This window comes from Panthera onca, chromosome A2, assembly GCF_046562875.1.
Source record: "Panthera onca isolate mPanOnc1 chromosome A2, mPanOnc1 haplotype 2, whole genome shotgun sequence".
NCBI classification, from domain to species: domain Eukaryota; kingdom Metazoa; phylum Chordata; class Mammalia; order Carnivora; family Felidae; genus Panthera; species Panthera onca.
Window position 1 is genome coordinate 117002696 of NC_138340.1, and position 16480 is coordinate 117019175.

At 37.6% G+C, this 16480-nt stretch overlaps 1 protein-coding gene across 1 annotated transcript in view; it reads right to left on the reverse strand.

The window, feature by feature from the left end:
* Window positions 1-16480, reverse strand: part of SPMIP4 (sperm microtubule inner protein 4) — a 43155-nt gene that overhangs the window by 6832 nt on the left and 19843 nt on the right. Inside the window, exons 4-7 of the mRNA XM_060632742.3 lie at window positions 14396-14467; window positions 12317-12346; window positions 9089-9270; window positions 5485-5573 (exon numbers count right to left, since the gene is read on the reverse strand). Of these exons, the coding sequence (XP_060488725.2) occupies window positions 5485-5573; window positions 9089-9270; window positions 12317-12346; window positions 14396-14467 (373 nt within the window). The remainder of the gene's footprint in view (window positions 1-5484; window positions 5574-9088; window positions 9271-12316; window positions 12347-14395; window positions 14468-16480) is intronic.

Sequence of the window (16480 nt, forward strand, 5' to 3'; positions counted from 1 at the left end):
ATGGAGCCCAATGCAAGGCTCAGTCCCATGAACCTCAAGATCATAACCTGAGCAAAGATCAAGGGTTGGCCACTTAACTGACTGAGCCACCCAGGTGCTCCTAAATAGTTTAATTTATAAATCAAGCAAATAAGCTGTTAAATAAATATGTTCCATTTTCCTACCTTGACAAAATACCTTCATGACAACTTGGAAGACCAAGTTCAAATTTAGACTTATTAGACTGCAGTGGGGACACTGGTTCAAAAAGAGCTAGCTGCTGGCCCCTGGCCTCAACATCACTTGCTGCTTTCTTCCTACCCCCAATTCCATCCCAAATGGTGAAGTGCCTTATATATAAGGGTACCCTGGCCCTCAAGTTCAAGCTCCATTATACCTATTACCTCTACTTCCAGCAAACAGCCATCACTTGGCAACTGCTTTGGCCCTGTGGTAGATACTGGCTTGGAGCACTGTCAACCCCTGGGAGGATGGACCTGGGGAAGAGACCTCGTGAAGGCCCTAGTACTGCATTCAAAGCCATTTTTTTAGGGAATTCTGCAGTGTAACATCAGTCTGGGGTGGGAGCCTGGGGAGCATGGGCTCTAGATGGACAGATTGTCTTGTTCCCATAAACATCCTGTCCCATAGGGAGGGGTGTAGCCAGAGGAAGGCCAGAGCTGGGCCCTAAAGGCACGGGGCCTTCTAAAATTCCTGGACCTAAGGGTGATGCTGATTATAGCAACTCTGTGAGGTTGGAGTGCTCCCCATTTTCCACATATAGAATAGTCATGATAAAAGGCACTTGTTAGAAAACTGTCTCAAGTATTCAATAACCACCTCTATAAACCTTTAACTAATATGTGGTTTGCTTATTCAGGGCTAAAGAAAACCCTTTCTGTTCTCTTTATCTTTACAATGATTTGCAAAGCGAGCTTAGAAATAAGGACTTTTTTCAAATATTGTTCTGAGGGGCTGGATTAATCTTGTGTCTTAATCTAGTTTAAGTAACAGCAGTGATCTACTAAAATGCAGGCAAGGGCACAGAGGAAGAAAATAGGGAATGGGAAATTGTATTGTAACCTGTGGTGTTTTGGAAGAGTGTAAAGAGTCAGGGATATTTGAAGTGAAGAGTTGGCCAGTTTTCAATATAGAGATGGAACTGTCCTAGGAATGAGAAATATATCTCTAGGAGGGGGATGGGCACTTTAGATTAGAAAGAGGGCTGGTGGTTCAAGAAGGAAACCACATTCCTCTGTAAGGATGGTATAAGTGGATCCTCTTTGCGAGAGAAGCCAAAGGTCTTTCCAAATATTTACAGATAAGGAATAATGGATAGTAGGCTCGGTTAGGCTTTTAAAATTGTTCCTTAAAATATTTCAGATAGTCCAAAGTTAGGGAAGTTTATGTCACTTGACCTCTGTGGTTATTATATTTTATCTTACTCAAAAGATGATTACAAGGTAGATATTATCCCAAAGAATATTTTCATATTGCAAAAGCTAAGACCAGATGCTTTGGCTCTTGAGAAATAGAACAAAAAATCTTTGGCCATTTGAGGAAGAGACAAAATCTCTTGAGGAAAGGAAAACTGGGTCAGGCCAAAGAGATAAAAAGGTAGGGTGTCTCTGGGGAGTGGGTGGGAAAGAGGTACCTAGATTTCTGTGACTCTTGAGAGCACAGGCTTCATATATATGGAATGTAAAAGGATGAAAGCAAAATGACATTTAAAATAGTGTTAAAATTAAGGCCCAGAACTTAATTTTTAAAAGGTTAAACTCTTATTTAGAATATTCCCCTTTCCAAGACCACCCATTTCTTAATGTTCTAGGTCAACAAAGTTTTGTAATCATTGGAATAATGACATTGACAGAAGGTTACACTTATTATAAGCTTACTCTCTGCTAATATGGTGCTGAGTGTTTTTACATGCATTTCATTCTCAAGACAACCCTATGAGGTAGAGTTTATGATTATTCCTGTTCTATCTATGAGGTGACTGGGGTATTGAAGAATTAAATATATTATCAAGGGTTATACAATTGATAAATTATTTCATTTTTTCTTTTTCTTTTTTAAAAATTTTATTTTATTTTTAAATGTTTATTATTTATTTATTTATTTATTTATTTATTTATTTATTTTTGAGAGGGAGAGAGAGACAGAACGTGAACAGGGGAGGGGCAGAGAGAGAGGGAGACACAGGATCTGAAGTAGGCTCCAGGCTCTGAGCTGTCAGCACAGAGCCGGAAGCAAGGCTCGAGCTCAGAAACCGTGAGATCATGATCTGAGCCAAAGTCGGGTGCTTAACTGACTGAGCCACCCAGGCACCCCTACAGTTGACACATTTTTAGAACCAGGAGCTGAGCCACTTTAAAATTTATACTTTTAAAAAAAAATTTTGTTTTAAGTTTATTTATTTATTTATTTTTAATTTTTTTTAATGTTTTTATTTATTTTTGAGACAGAGAGAGACAGAGCATGAGCAGGGAAGGGGCAGAGAGAGAGGGAGACACAGAATCGGAAGCAGGCTCCAGGCTCTGAGCCATCAGCCCAGAGCTCGATATGGGGCTCGAACTCACAGACCCTGAGATCATGACCTGAGCCGAAGTCGGACGCTCAACTGACTGAGCCACCCAGGCGCCCCAAGTTTATTTATTTTTGAGAGAGAGACAGAGCAGAGGAGGGGCAGAGAGAGAAAGGGAAAGAGAGAATCCCAAGCAGGCTCCATGCTAACAGCATGGAATGAATTGGGGCTTGAACTTACAAACCATGAGATCATGGCCTGAGCTGAAACCAAGTCAAGCCTGAGCTGACACCCAACCAGTTGAGCCAGCCAGGCACCCCAAAATTTGTACTCTTTACGAAATGTTATACATGTTGTCTTATCAGCTTAGATAGAAAGTACTAAAATATGGTTTCTGGAAGTTTTCTTTTTTATAACCAGGAGATACATTTCTGGAATTAGTTAAGTTATTTTTTTTAAGTTTATTTATTTATTTTGAGAGAGACAGAGACAACACAAGTGAGGAAGGGGTAGAGAGAGGGAGACAGAGAATCCTAAGCAGGCTCTGTGCTGGCGGCACAGAGCCCGATGCGGGACTCGAACCCACAAAGCCAGGAGATCATGGCCTGAGCTGAAACCAAGAGTCAGATGCTTAACCGACAGAGCCACCAAGGCACCCCTGGAATTACTTAAGTTCTTAGTGTCCCTCTGCCTCCTCCCACCCTCAGAGAATGCTGATTATAATTATGTAATCAATTATAATGTGGGTGGGGTACAGCCTGGGAACTGGGATTTCTGAAAACACCCCAGGTGATTCTAATGTGCAGCCAAGGTTGAGAACCACTGCTCTAACAACAGGAAAGGTAAATACTATACAAAATATTCTCCTTTAACAGAGATAGAACATTGCAGATAAAGTTGAAGACCCCTTGGCCACTCTCCCCAGTGAAGTGGTGAAACGCAAGGAGGACAAGAATAGGTATTATCCTAAAGGGGGAAAAATGGATGAGTCATGAGATAACTGCCTTCAAGCCCAGTATCAAATTTATTTTTATTTTATTTTTCTGTCCAGCGAAGTACAAAACTTGATTAGGATTAGGGATAAACCAGAAGAATAACTGAAAGATTGAAAATTAAGATTAGAAGAGATTAAGAAAGTTGGATTAATCATTGGATGAAGAGTCAGATAAATCAGTCAAAAATATTTACATACAAAGTGCTGTGGGGAATATAGATATTATAAAATATTCCACTTTCAGAGAGCTTGTAATTGAGTTGATAAGATATAAAATACATGTAAAAAGTTATTGGTTATAATAATTGTAGAAACTCAGAAGAGGGGAAATCACTTCTGTTGGAGTAATAATGCTTATAAATTATAGCACTTTCCATTTTTCAAAGTGCTTTTTATAGCCTTCATATAATCCTCATATCCTGTGAAGTCTGCTGGACAGATTTTAGTGAAATTATACAGGTATATTTTATTAATGTAAACTCAAAGAACAGAAATAATATTGCTAATATTACCAAGAGAACAAATGGCAGGTATAGGAATAACTAGAATGCAGGTCTCCTTATTTGGTTCACTTTCTGCTCTGCAGCAGAAACAACCAGAGTTGAGCTGAGCCTTGAAGAATGAACAAGTTTTGCATAGGCAGAGAGGCCATGGAAGGAGAGCATTCCAAGAGTGGGAGATGGCCATCCACCTGTTCAAGGACCAGCGAGCTGAGCCAGGCTGCAGGAAGGAAGGAAGGAAGGCCAGACTCTGAAGGGTCTTCAGAGCTCAGTTAACCCTTGGAATTTACCCTTAGGTAAAGGAGAGCTAGTCAAGATTGTTGCAGAGGGCTGAGATATGAGGACAGCGGCATTTTCATGAGCAGGAGGAAGTGAGGGAGATTAAAAGAAGAAACTAAACCACTGAACTGGAGACTTTGGCCATAAGAACGTGTATTGACGGAATGGTCTCTCGAATGACTTCTCATATTTCTTCATATACTCTGATATAGATTTTGCTTGAAAGAATTAAAGAGGTCCAGTATGATAGATGATTCTGTAAGGATCTTTCCTGATGTATAACTTTACAAAAAACAAATAGGAAATTGTGTATTTCGTAGATGACTGTGTGACACCGCAGTGACCACACTCTGGCCTGCCACAATGGTTATCCCAACTAAAATTCAAATGTTTCTAGCCTTGCATAGTTATTTCTTGCCTACCTCATAGATTGTTAAATGCAAGAAGATAATATATGGAAAACACTTGGTACTGCCTCTCACAAACTAATTGGTCAATGAATGTTGGCTATTATAGTTTTCAAATGTCCGGATCTTTTCCTTCATGATTAAAAATTTTCTCTCCCTGCCTACGTGGAGTCGTAGTACAGAGCTTAAGAGCAGAGAGTGGAGTCCGACAAGCTTGAGTTCAATGATTATGAGATAGCCACAAACTCTCTGAGACCCAGTTTCCTCATCTATAAAATGGGGATGATGATACTAACCGTTTTAAGTTATTATAAAGGCTAAGTGATATACTGTATCCAGAATGGTCATTGTGTAGCAGTTTCTCAATACACAGTGGCTGCTGTTTTTATCTTTGATTCTACACAAATATAATGGTTGGGATAATAATTGTAAACCTTTCTGAGAATTTTTCATTTATCCTATGTATATTTGGAGTTACTTAATACGCTGTGAATTATAAGAATAGGGTTGGGGGATACACAGTGAGTGAAATGCAGCCTTCCACCTTCTTTCAGTGGGGAGCGTTTTTTTTTTTGTTTTGTTTTTTTTTTTTTTTAGTAATTGTGGAAATGTTACTTTACTGCCCAAAGTATGTGAAATCAGCTAAGGAAACGCACACAAAAAAATGTGAATCATGGTCAAAATCTCAAGTTTTTTAAGCAGATAGAAAATAAAACAGCCCATCTTTTGGGTTTTCATAAATGTATAGAGTAAAAACATTTTTACTTTGTTTTAAACACATATTTAAAAGATACTTACATCATAATATACACCCTGACCTGGCCAATTCAAGGCTTTCTTCTTTGAATCCATTGGAAAATCAAGCAGTTCATATCTGTAAGGGTTACCTGAAATTTTCAGGAAGAGTGCTGTTATTCTGAATATGCAATAACAGTTTTCTATGAATGGGATTTTGGGGTGCAATAAACAGAAACAAGATGATAGGAGATAGAGAGGAATGAGGGTGCATATTTTAGCTAGTGTATTAGAGCATTGCTTAATTCTTGCTCCCCTTGATGAGCAGCATGTGGGCCACACAGAGCAAGAATGAGTCTCTAACCCAAGTGTTGCCAGCAATATGAGGGGGCAGTAGAAATGTACCTTTCTTGTTAACGAAGGGGATTCTTAGGTAAGTTATAACTTTTAAGTTTAAATTTTCCTGGGTCCTCTTTTGGTCTCTGAAGGCTTAGTAAATACATTTCTGTACTACTTGTTTTGGGCTTTCCCTGCCTAAATATCAAGAAATAGAATTAGTATTTGCTTACCAAAAAGGTACTGAAAGAGAACATTTTAAAGAATGTAGCTTCTTAGGTATTAGTGGTAGTCTGATAAGCTTTATCAGATATAGCATGGTCTCCTCTGGTCCTGTAAGAAGTTCCACATTAAAGAATGCTCTGGGGCGCCTGGGTGGCTCAGTCGGTTAAGTGTCTGACTATAGATTTTGGGTCAGGTTTGTGAGTTCCACTCTGGCAGTGTGGAGCCTGCTTGGGATTCTGTCTCTCTTGCTGTGCCCCTCCCCAGCTCACTCTCTGTTTCTGTCTCTGTCTCTGTCTCTTTCTTTCTCTCTCTGTCTCAAAGTAAATAAACTTAAAAAAAAAAAAAAAAAAAAAGAATGCTCTGAACATCTATCCTCATATGTAATAAGAACAAAGGCTGGCATATATTGAACATTTACTGTGTACATAAAACTGTGTACTGTTTTATGTATACACTCACATTGCTATTTGTAAGGTACAATTACTTCCACTTTAACAGATGAGGAAACTGAGGCACAACAAAAATAAGCAATTTGCCTAAGATCACACAGCTAGTAAGCGGAATAATTCAAACTCAGGCAATCTGGTACTAAGGCACTCTTCTATGTCTTTCTATTAAAGAAGAGTTCAAATAAGTGTAGAAAACCTAATGTGGTAGTATAGTAGTTTTTGGAAAGGTCTTTTAAAAAAATTTTTTTAATGTTTATTTTTGAGAGAGAGAGAGCACGCGCGCGAGCATGGGGGGCGGGGTGCACAGAGAGAGAAGGAGATACAGAATAAGAAGCAGGCTCCAGGCTCTGAGCTGTCAGCATAGAGTCCGATGCGGGGCTTGAACCCACAAGCCGTGAGATTATGACCTGAGCCGACATCAGATGCTTAACCAACTGAGCCACCCAGTCACCCCTGGAAAGGTCTTTTAGAAGGGTTATTACAATATACTCATCTTTAAAAAAAAAAAAAATGTTTAGTTTTGGGAGAGAGGGAGAGACAGTGCGAGTGGGAGAAGGGCAGAGAGGGAGACACAGAATCTGAAACAGGCTCCAGGCTCTGAGCTGTCAGCACAGAGCCCGACACGGGGTTCAAAGTCACAAACTATGAGGTCATGATCTGAACCGAAGTCGGACGCTTAACCAGCTGAGCTACCCAGGCACCCCTGAACTTGCTTCTTTTTTAAAAACATTTCTTTCGGTCTTTTGTAATTAAATTGTCATCCCTTGTCTTTTGCTTATTGTTTGATAAACATGTTAGTGTTTTCTTGTGGATTTCTATAAAATATTTACATATCAGAACAAATTTTGCATTTTTGGTCCTAGATAAAATTTTTTTTTAACATTTATTCATTTTTGAGAGTGAGAGAGACAGAGCATGAGGCGGGGAGGGGCAGAGAGAGAGGGAGACACAGAATCTGAAACAGGCTTCCAGGCTCTGAGCTGTCAGCACAGAGCCCAACACAGGACTTGAACTCACCAACTGCAAGATCATGACCTGAGTTGACGTTGGAGGCTTAACCGACTGAGCCACCCAGGCGCCCCAATATACTCATCTTTTTAAGGTCCTCTAAGAGTGACTAACTGGTCAGAACAGGTGGATGCTTGGAAGAGTGGGTAATGATGGTGGTAACTTACTTTAGTCTGTGACCTACAACTGCACTGAAAAGTGTTTTTATAAATTCTGCACACATTTCTCTGATTTCTTGTTAACTCTATGCACTTCATGTAATTTTAGAAATTATCTAATTCAGGGATTGAAAAAAATAAATTAACTTTAACACTTTGCCTAATAAGATCATACAAATTTCAGTTGCTTGGCATCCTATCTTGTAGTTCTTTTGCACAGCTCTTCCCACCCCAACCTCCCATGTATTTACATGTATATATGTATGTATGTGTATCATTTAGAGTTGAGTGTATTTATATGTATGTAGATGTCTATATATCTATATATTTGATACAGATTTCACTACCTTTTATCCATGATTGGACTAAGAGGTAATGAAGAAATTCAGTATGTGGCACACATACTGGAATCATTATATGGGTAGAGAGTAATAAAGTAGTAACTGCTAACACTTATCTCTGGTATCTATGAAGTAGGTGCTCATAGTCCCATTTTATAGATTGAGAAGTGGAGGCAAAGAAGTTAAGAAACTTTTCTATGGTCCATGGGGAGTAAGTGGCAGAGTGGCAGAGCTAGAATTCTACCCATGCCATCTGACTGCATAGTCCATGTTTAAACACTCCACTATACTGTCTTTCAAAATATTACTGCTGTCTCCTAGTAAGGTACGGAGGTTGATACTAATGATGGCAAACATTTGGGTCCAAATATTTATGTACAGTGGCACTGCATTATAGGACATTTCTTGGGTCTTACCTACATCACAGCCTAAATTCATTCAACAAATGTTTCTCTCTGCCTAACATGCACCTTTTCTGTCACCTTCGGTTACCTCTTCTGTAGTATTTTCAGTCTTTCTCCATAGGCTTCTTCTCTGTTTTAAGATATCTAGTGTGGGAGAGACTTGATGACTAGTGAATGGGCTTACCATCCTAATACAACACATCTGGAAAGACCCCAAGGTTTGCTTCTGCAAGAAGATGCCCCAAGGTGTTAAGAGGACCTAAACAAATTGTTCCTATTACTTTCTGAGTCTTGTTTTAATGACATTGTCTCACTTTCATCACAACTGCTATACCTATGTCTAGACCCTGATGCTCTGAACCAAATATTGTCCCTTGTGCTAATTACCTGAGCTAGGATAAAATTTTTAAAAGCTAAGCCATAAGAGAAAGCAGGAAGGAAATAAAAATAGAAAAAACAGGTAGAATAAAAACAACTAATTCTACAATGTTTGGTTTCTGCTTCTAGCATGGAAGGCTGTATAAAGAAGAAAAGTTAAGAGCACCTGCGGAAAATCTGATTTACTTGGTTTGTGGTAGGGTTCCCGGTGATTCTAAAGCACAGCCAGTTAGGAACAACTTTCCTAATCTGATGGGTCACACTTTTGTGTCTTGAGTCCTTTGCCCTCCTTTCTTTGATTTTATTAATTGAATAAAATTCAAATATGAGAAGAATTAATACTGTTCTGATACCAAACCACATTTTACCTCTCGTTTTCAAAATCGTCGTATCGTAAGCCTTCGTTGGCACCGTGGGAGGAAACGGCCGTTGGCTTCGGGCTTTAATGCCAGTGTAAGGATCCTTAGGTGATGTAAAGGTCGGGAACATGGCACCACGTGAGATGTGTGTGTGGTAGGGGTGTTCAATCGGATATGGGGAGCAGGTTGCTCTGAAATTTAGTTGAGCAAACAAAACAGAATAGAAAGAAATGCAATTGAAAAAAATTAATCATCAAATATTTATTGGGATCCTTCTTTGTGACTGGTACTATTCTATTTCTGAGGATACGACAGTGAGCCAAGGCCCCTATACTCCTGGAGTTAGCTTTCTGGTGGAATATGTGCCACGAAACATATTTTCCTAATTTTGCTAGAGAAATAAAAATTACTTTTTAAAATAAATCATAACTGAATTCTTTATCTGTGAATAATTTTCACAGCTAATGCAGAAGATACATGAAATCTGTAGTTTTCCTAGTTGTTTTCAATTCCTGCCTCTTGTTTTAACAGGATCCCAGTGCTTTATTTTATGGAATCATTTCTGGGCATTCAGCTTCAGTATGCAAAGTGATATCCAACCATCTTGCCTTGAACTTTCAACTTAGGCCATCTGTTTCTTTTAAGCAGTCAATCAACAAAATATACTGCCTGTTTATGTACACAGTACTGTTTAGAAATCAAAAAGCCAAAAATAGCTGATAAACTGATGGGAAAAATAAAAACCAACAAGTTAAAAAGACCACAGGGATACAATTTTACTATGATTTGAAGAACTAGCAGAGTTCTTAAAAGAACTAGCAGAGATTTGTGAGAGCTGATAGCTGGCAATCAGTGGTGGCCCAGGCCCAGATCCCGGCCCCTTACTGCTTACTCGGCCCGCTAATGCAAATCCGTACTGAATTCAGCAGCCTTGGCATCATGACGGGCTCTCTGAAATACCTAGCAGTCCAAGATTCTTAACAAGTTCCTGATCTCTCATAGATACCGCAAGAAGTTAAGGCTGATTTGCAAGAGAAAAAGTCTAGACTTCAAGCAAAAGTCATTTATGAAGGCCAGCTCGTTCTGTTTTTGTGGAAAGATTTGGTTTTCTTGCCCTTGTCACAAACTCCCTCAGTTGAAAACATTTTTGCATTGGGTATGGCATCATTTTATTGTGAATCACTAAACTTTTCTGATGTATTTATTTTGCTTAAAAAGCACCACATCAATGGCTACATGGCTTGGTACAAGGCACGAGGTCATCAACTCCGTGATGATATTAGAACACAGAATCAAGACATTCATTCCTGAATTCCAACTCACTGATGTACCTCAGAGTCATAAAAACACTAGCCTAGTAACTGCTTTCAGTGAAGCAATATTGGGTATACTTCCTTTTATATACAACACAGTGATTTCCACTTATTCTAAATAAACATTTCCACTGTCTAATTCAGTGGATATTATAGTTAACCATCTCCCTCAAATTAACTTCCCCTTATAAATTTGCTTGAAAATAAACGATCATTTATAGTTTGAGCAAACTGTGAATAAAATAGGAATGAACACATTTTTCCTCATGGGGAGAATGTCCAGTCTACTTAAGTCAGGAAAGGACGGAGTTTACTGAGGTCTAGTAAAAAGCCCATGTTATAAGAGAAGTTCTTGTACATTCAGAGCCTTGAGGGTTTGCTTCGTTCACTTTCAGGTGTAGTAGTCAGAAAGCAGGGGACCTAGGTAAGAAAGATAGAGACCCTGGGGACAGTAAAGAATGAAATGAGAAAGTCCAGGGTTCAAATATTGTCCAACAGAGACATTTAGTCACAAATCATACTAGAAAGAATGGCTGAGTAAATACAGTATAATGATTGTCTCAGTCTATGCTAATTAACCTACCTGGGAATAAGATTAATTTTGATTTTCTTGGATTTTTCCCAGTATGTGTCAGATTGAGATAAGATGTAAGAATTGGTGGGAATGGCGAATCAGTGGGATTAATTTTTGAACTTTCAATGCCATTTCCCCTAGACTTGATGATGTAGTTTAAGGAAATGTCGTATGAATATTTCATAAAATGGTCATGTCTGTCCACTGTCCCTAGAAAATATCTCAGTGGTTAATGTGGGAGGTCCTGAGACATTGTAACTACTACAGGAGCAGGAATTATACTCAGAGGACATTGCCTTGAGATGTTGTTAACCACAACAATAACTACAACAATAAAGCAGTTATGTTCCTGGCTTTATGCTAACTGCTTTATCTCTCCTCTTTATCAGAGAATCATTCAACAGGCTAAATGCTAGCATGCACCCAGAGGCCAGGGCAGGGTGGCCCCATTTAGTACTAATCTGATGTTGGCTAGGACTGCCCGACAAAGGCATTTGGTTTTCATTGTATCTCGTATCTTGTTCATCACAAAGACATGACCAGAAAGTAGAGATTGACTTCTTAATTTAGAATACAAATTCCAAAGGCCAAGATCACGTTAAATTACAAAAACAGAACCAAAAGAATTTCATAAGACATTTTTTTTTCCTGGGGATTGGTCCCCCTAATAGGAAGTAAATTTGCAAAACGTGTATACATAGTTATTGGGTCTTTCTGGTTTTGTCTGTGGCCAGGGTTTTGCGTTGTGAAGAAGGGATAAAAGGTGGAAGTTACAAAGGCAGGGAGAGGCCCACTTAATTCTGATCATTTGGGATTGAGGCAGAATTTTCTTCCCCCTCAGATTCTAGAAACGATTTCCTAGTTAATAATATTAAGTTATATCTGGTAATGATTTAGCAAAACACATTTTACTCTAAAACTCAAAAGCTATGGACTCTGTCTTGAATCTATGTATGAGATTTCATTCAATATTTTATGTATATAGTACAAAGGCTATTTTTGTTAAAAATCTGAATAAAGTATGGAGTTTTGTTAATAACAATACATCAATTTTGGCTCATGAATTTGTAACAAATACACCCTACTAATGTAAGATATTGCTAATAAGGGAAACTGGGTATGAGGTATATAGGAACTCTGTACTGTTTTTCAAATAATTCTGCAAATTTAAACTGTACTAAATTAAAAAGTTTATTAAGAAAGGATTAGCAGAGTATATAATACCATCCTCTTCTCCCACTTGTTAAAGTCTTTCATGAAAAGTCACATTTGTACTCACACTGAGACATGGATTGCCAATATTTTTTACTTGACTATAACATGGAAGGAAAATGTTAAGTATATACTTACTGTACTGTTGCATTAGGTGGTTTGGGCATCCTAGAGTAAAAACAGGAAACAAATCCTAATTTATATTAAGGACTTTTCAAAGCTTACATTCCTATTAGAAATTTGCTTAAAAATAAAGATGTGTCCCAATTTCAAACTACAGTGTCTTTAAGATAACATTCTCGATTGACTTTCTGGAACACTGAATATTGACCAGTCAGAGGGATGATATCCTCATATCTCAGTTCTGTTGATCAGTCTAACTTCAGTCCCACTCACCACCCATTTTGCATTTCCTATTTGCAGTGCAGGTGCAGGACTGACTGCTTCCAATGATAATGCGGCTCTGATTTTGACATTCACCCTCATAATCAGGCAGTAGCCAAAGTGCTGCAGGCAGCCTGCCACCATGCATGTGGTGCAATTACATGACCTAAAGTGACCTCAGTGTGGCCTGGTGGGACAAGATATAGAAATACTGTGTGTGCTTTGTCCCTTTGCCCAGGATTGCTGATCTATCACGATCATAAATGTTGCCCTGTTGACAGAAAGGCTGGAACAAACCTGAACACGTTTCTGGAGGCATGTCTTTTCTGAATCAGTTCATTTGAAAGTTACGTCTTTACTATTTACCCTGAGCCCTGCCTGCCAAGAAATAATACTGAAGCCCAGGAACAAAGTCCACACTACAGGCCTGTCACCTACTTCTATTGGATTCAACAGTTACTTTCAGCCTATGCAGATATTTCTGAAATATTTCAGGCATAAAAAAGTGAATAGAATGTTATCTGTTGATAGCAGAGGTCAACAAAATGGAGTGTGCCGGTTAAGTTTTGTATGTTTCTTTAGAAAGTAGTACGTAAGCTATATTATGTTTTGATTCCACAGTGTATTATCAACACATAATTCAGATGAATCTTAACAGGTTTATGTCTTTCTTTATTTGGACTCCAAGTTTGCAGGCTTGGGACTAAAAAACAAAACCAAAAAACATGTCTTCCAGTTATATTTATGGTTGATTTGGGGAAGGCGGGGGCAATGAATATTAATCCAAGGAATTCCGAGTTCCTAGATTGGCTATAATATATGAAATGTTAAATCAGCAGCTAAAATTTTTCTCATGTGACAAATTTAGCTATGATATTGACAAATGTATATCTAAAATCAGTTGGATTCAAAATTGAAAAAATTTTTAAAAAAGAAAACTTTTTAAAAAGTTCAAGTTTGAAAGGATAAAATGAAAATTAAAAATGCTCAGAGACCCAGGCCCTTGACCTAAACCAGTCCATTATTTTACTGCTGCACTCTACATTTACTTTTCAAAGTGTACTGATCTCAAAGGGATAAATGAATAGGACCTAGTAGCCACCACAAATTTCACGTCTTTTTGGCTCCCTCTTGTGGCTGAACTCTATATTAACTTCTTATCTACACAAATTCCTCACAATTCTAATAAAGGTAAAGAAGTGATATTTTCCTTGTTGCTTCAGTGTTGTCAGTATTTTATTTTTATCTGAAAATTAAGAAGTATGCTTTTTAAATATATATAACAGACTATTGCAGAGAGGAAAGATAACTTCATATGCTGGAAAGTAATTCCTCTAAGCAAAGGATAAATTAAAAAATATTCCTTATCCAAAAAGGAGACTTAGGGAGTAACTTTATTACAAATTATTTGTAAATTGTCATGATAATCCTCTCCCCTCATAATATCCTGACGAAAAATTTTGCTGAGGGCGCTGGGGCATTTCCTATGAAACTTTTAAGAAATTTAACAGATTCTTATTAGATTAACTAGGTCAAAGGCAGAGAAATGGACCCAGATGACTTGTTTGAATTCTTTCGAAAATTACTATTCCATATTTCGTATTTTTTTCTTTGTTTAATTGCTACAAACTATAAGTGGGTTTTGGTTTATTTTTTAAATTTTTATTTCTTTGGTCTTTGTTTCTATTATTAATGATCTCTGTTGGAAAAATAAAAGAACACTTTTGTTTTTCTAAAAGTTCCCATTTGGGAGCTTTTTTATTTCTCATATAACACATTTTCACTTAAAAAAGCTATTTGGTCCATTATGAGGAAAAGAAACCCCAAACTTACAAAGAATCATTTCCATAGATGTCACTTTTTTTGTTCTGTGTCAAATAATAGAATTGTTCAATAGGAAGTTTTCTGAAAAGAAAGATTAAATAGAACATCTTTTTAAATTAATACAGTGATTATCAGATAGTATAAAGATGAACAGACTAACAACCATGTATTTATGGAAATTCAGTATATGAAAAGGTGACATTGTAAGTCAGTGGCAAAGGATTTACTTTTCAGTAAACAATGCAGGAAAAATCACTAGCCATTTGGAAAAAAGTAAATTTCCATTTCATATTATGCATAAAGATAATTTCAGATGGATTAAAAATCTAAATATTTGGGGGAAAACATACAAATATTAAAATAAAATATGTAAGAATGTATTTTTTTCTTTGTGGTAGGGAAAACATTTTAAATGAGATTTTTCTTTTAAATTCAAAATCCAAAAGGAAATTTTATGACATCAGAAGAAAACCTTTGAATGTGGGATGGAATAAAACTGAAATAGGGGTGCCTGGGTGGCTCAGTTGGTTAAGGGTCCGACTCTTGATTTCAGCTCAGGTCTTGCTCTCAGGGTTGTGAGTTCAAGCCCGACATTGGGCTCTATGCTGGGCATGAAGCTTACTTGAAAAAAAAAAAAACAACAAAAAAAACCCTCAAATAAAACAAAGGTTGGAAGAAATTTTTGCAATAAGGATATAGAAAGGATTACTATCTAGAATATAATTAGTAAGAACCTATAGCTAAAAGACAGTACAAATGGGCAAAGAGTAAGAACAGAAAAGGGAATGAAATGACCATACATAAGAAAACATGAACATAAGTACTCAACCAGAGAAATGAATTTTGATAACCAGATAATCTTTATACTTACTAGATGGGCAAAAATTATGTAGTTTGATAATATAACACAGTTGGCCAGGAGTGTGGGTAAATAGATACTTTTACACACTACCATGAAAATATAAAGCATTTGGCCATATCTCTAAAATTAAAAATATTCAGGGCGCCTGGATGGCTCAGTCGGTTAAGCGTCTGACTTCAGCTCAGGTCAGGATCTCGCGGTCCGTGAGTTCGAGCCCCGTGTCGGGCTCTGGGCTGATGGCTCAGAGCCTGGAGCCTGCTTCAGATTCTGTGTCTCCCTCTCTCTCTGCCCCTCCCCCGTTCATGCTCTGTCTCTCTCTGTCTCTCTCTGTCTCAAAAAAAAAAAAAAAAAAAAAAAGTTAAAAAAAAAAAAATTAAAAATATTCATACATTGTGACTCATAACTTTCACTTAGGATTTTCCCTAGAGAAACATTTGTGCATGAGCTCAAGGAGGCCTGTACAACTGTACAAGAAGGATATTCGTTACATATAGTTAATGTCAAAAAAAGGGAAACAATATGAAAATGGCTAAATAATCTCTCATGCATCTGTATTGTAGACACAATGAGAAATTAAAATGAATTAGATCGATCTGTGTTTACAGTCTTTAGATTGCAGAGAGCGAAAAAAGAACCGAGTTGCCTAATACTATACATCCAGCGATTCCACACTTAAACTGTATAATACATATATTTTCAAGGGGTACATGTATAATTATATAAATGTGCAGAAGGTGTGAAAGAAGGTACACCAAAGTGACAGCAATGGTTCCTTCTAGGAAGGAAACTGGAATTGGTGGGACAGTGGTCAAGGGAGACTGGACCTTGTCTTTGACTTTTTTTTTTAATTTTTTTTTTTAAGAAAGACTTGTATTTTGAGAGTAGTTTTAGGTTCACAGCAAGATTGAGAGAAGGTAGAGAGATTTCCCACATACCCTTTATCCCCACACATGGCTTAGCCTCCCCATTTTACTATTTCTCACCAGAGTGGTACATTTGTTACCATTGATAACCTGCATCAACACATCATTATCACCTAAAGTTCATGGTTTACATTAGCCTTTGCTCTTTGTGCTTACAGCGTTTTAATATGCATTGTAGTGCTCAACTGTTGCTTGTGGCTCCAGGTATCTTTTAAACACCCGTCTTTTATCTCATCTACCCAAAGTTCTAAAAAGCTTGCTTTCTCAGTCTTTGAGAATGGCCCTAGAGTAGTGAGGGTTATTTGTACC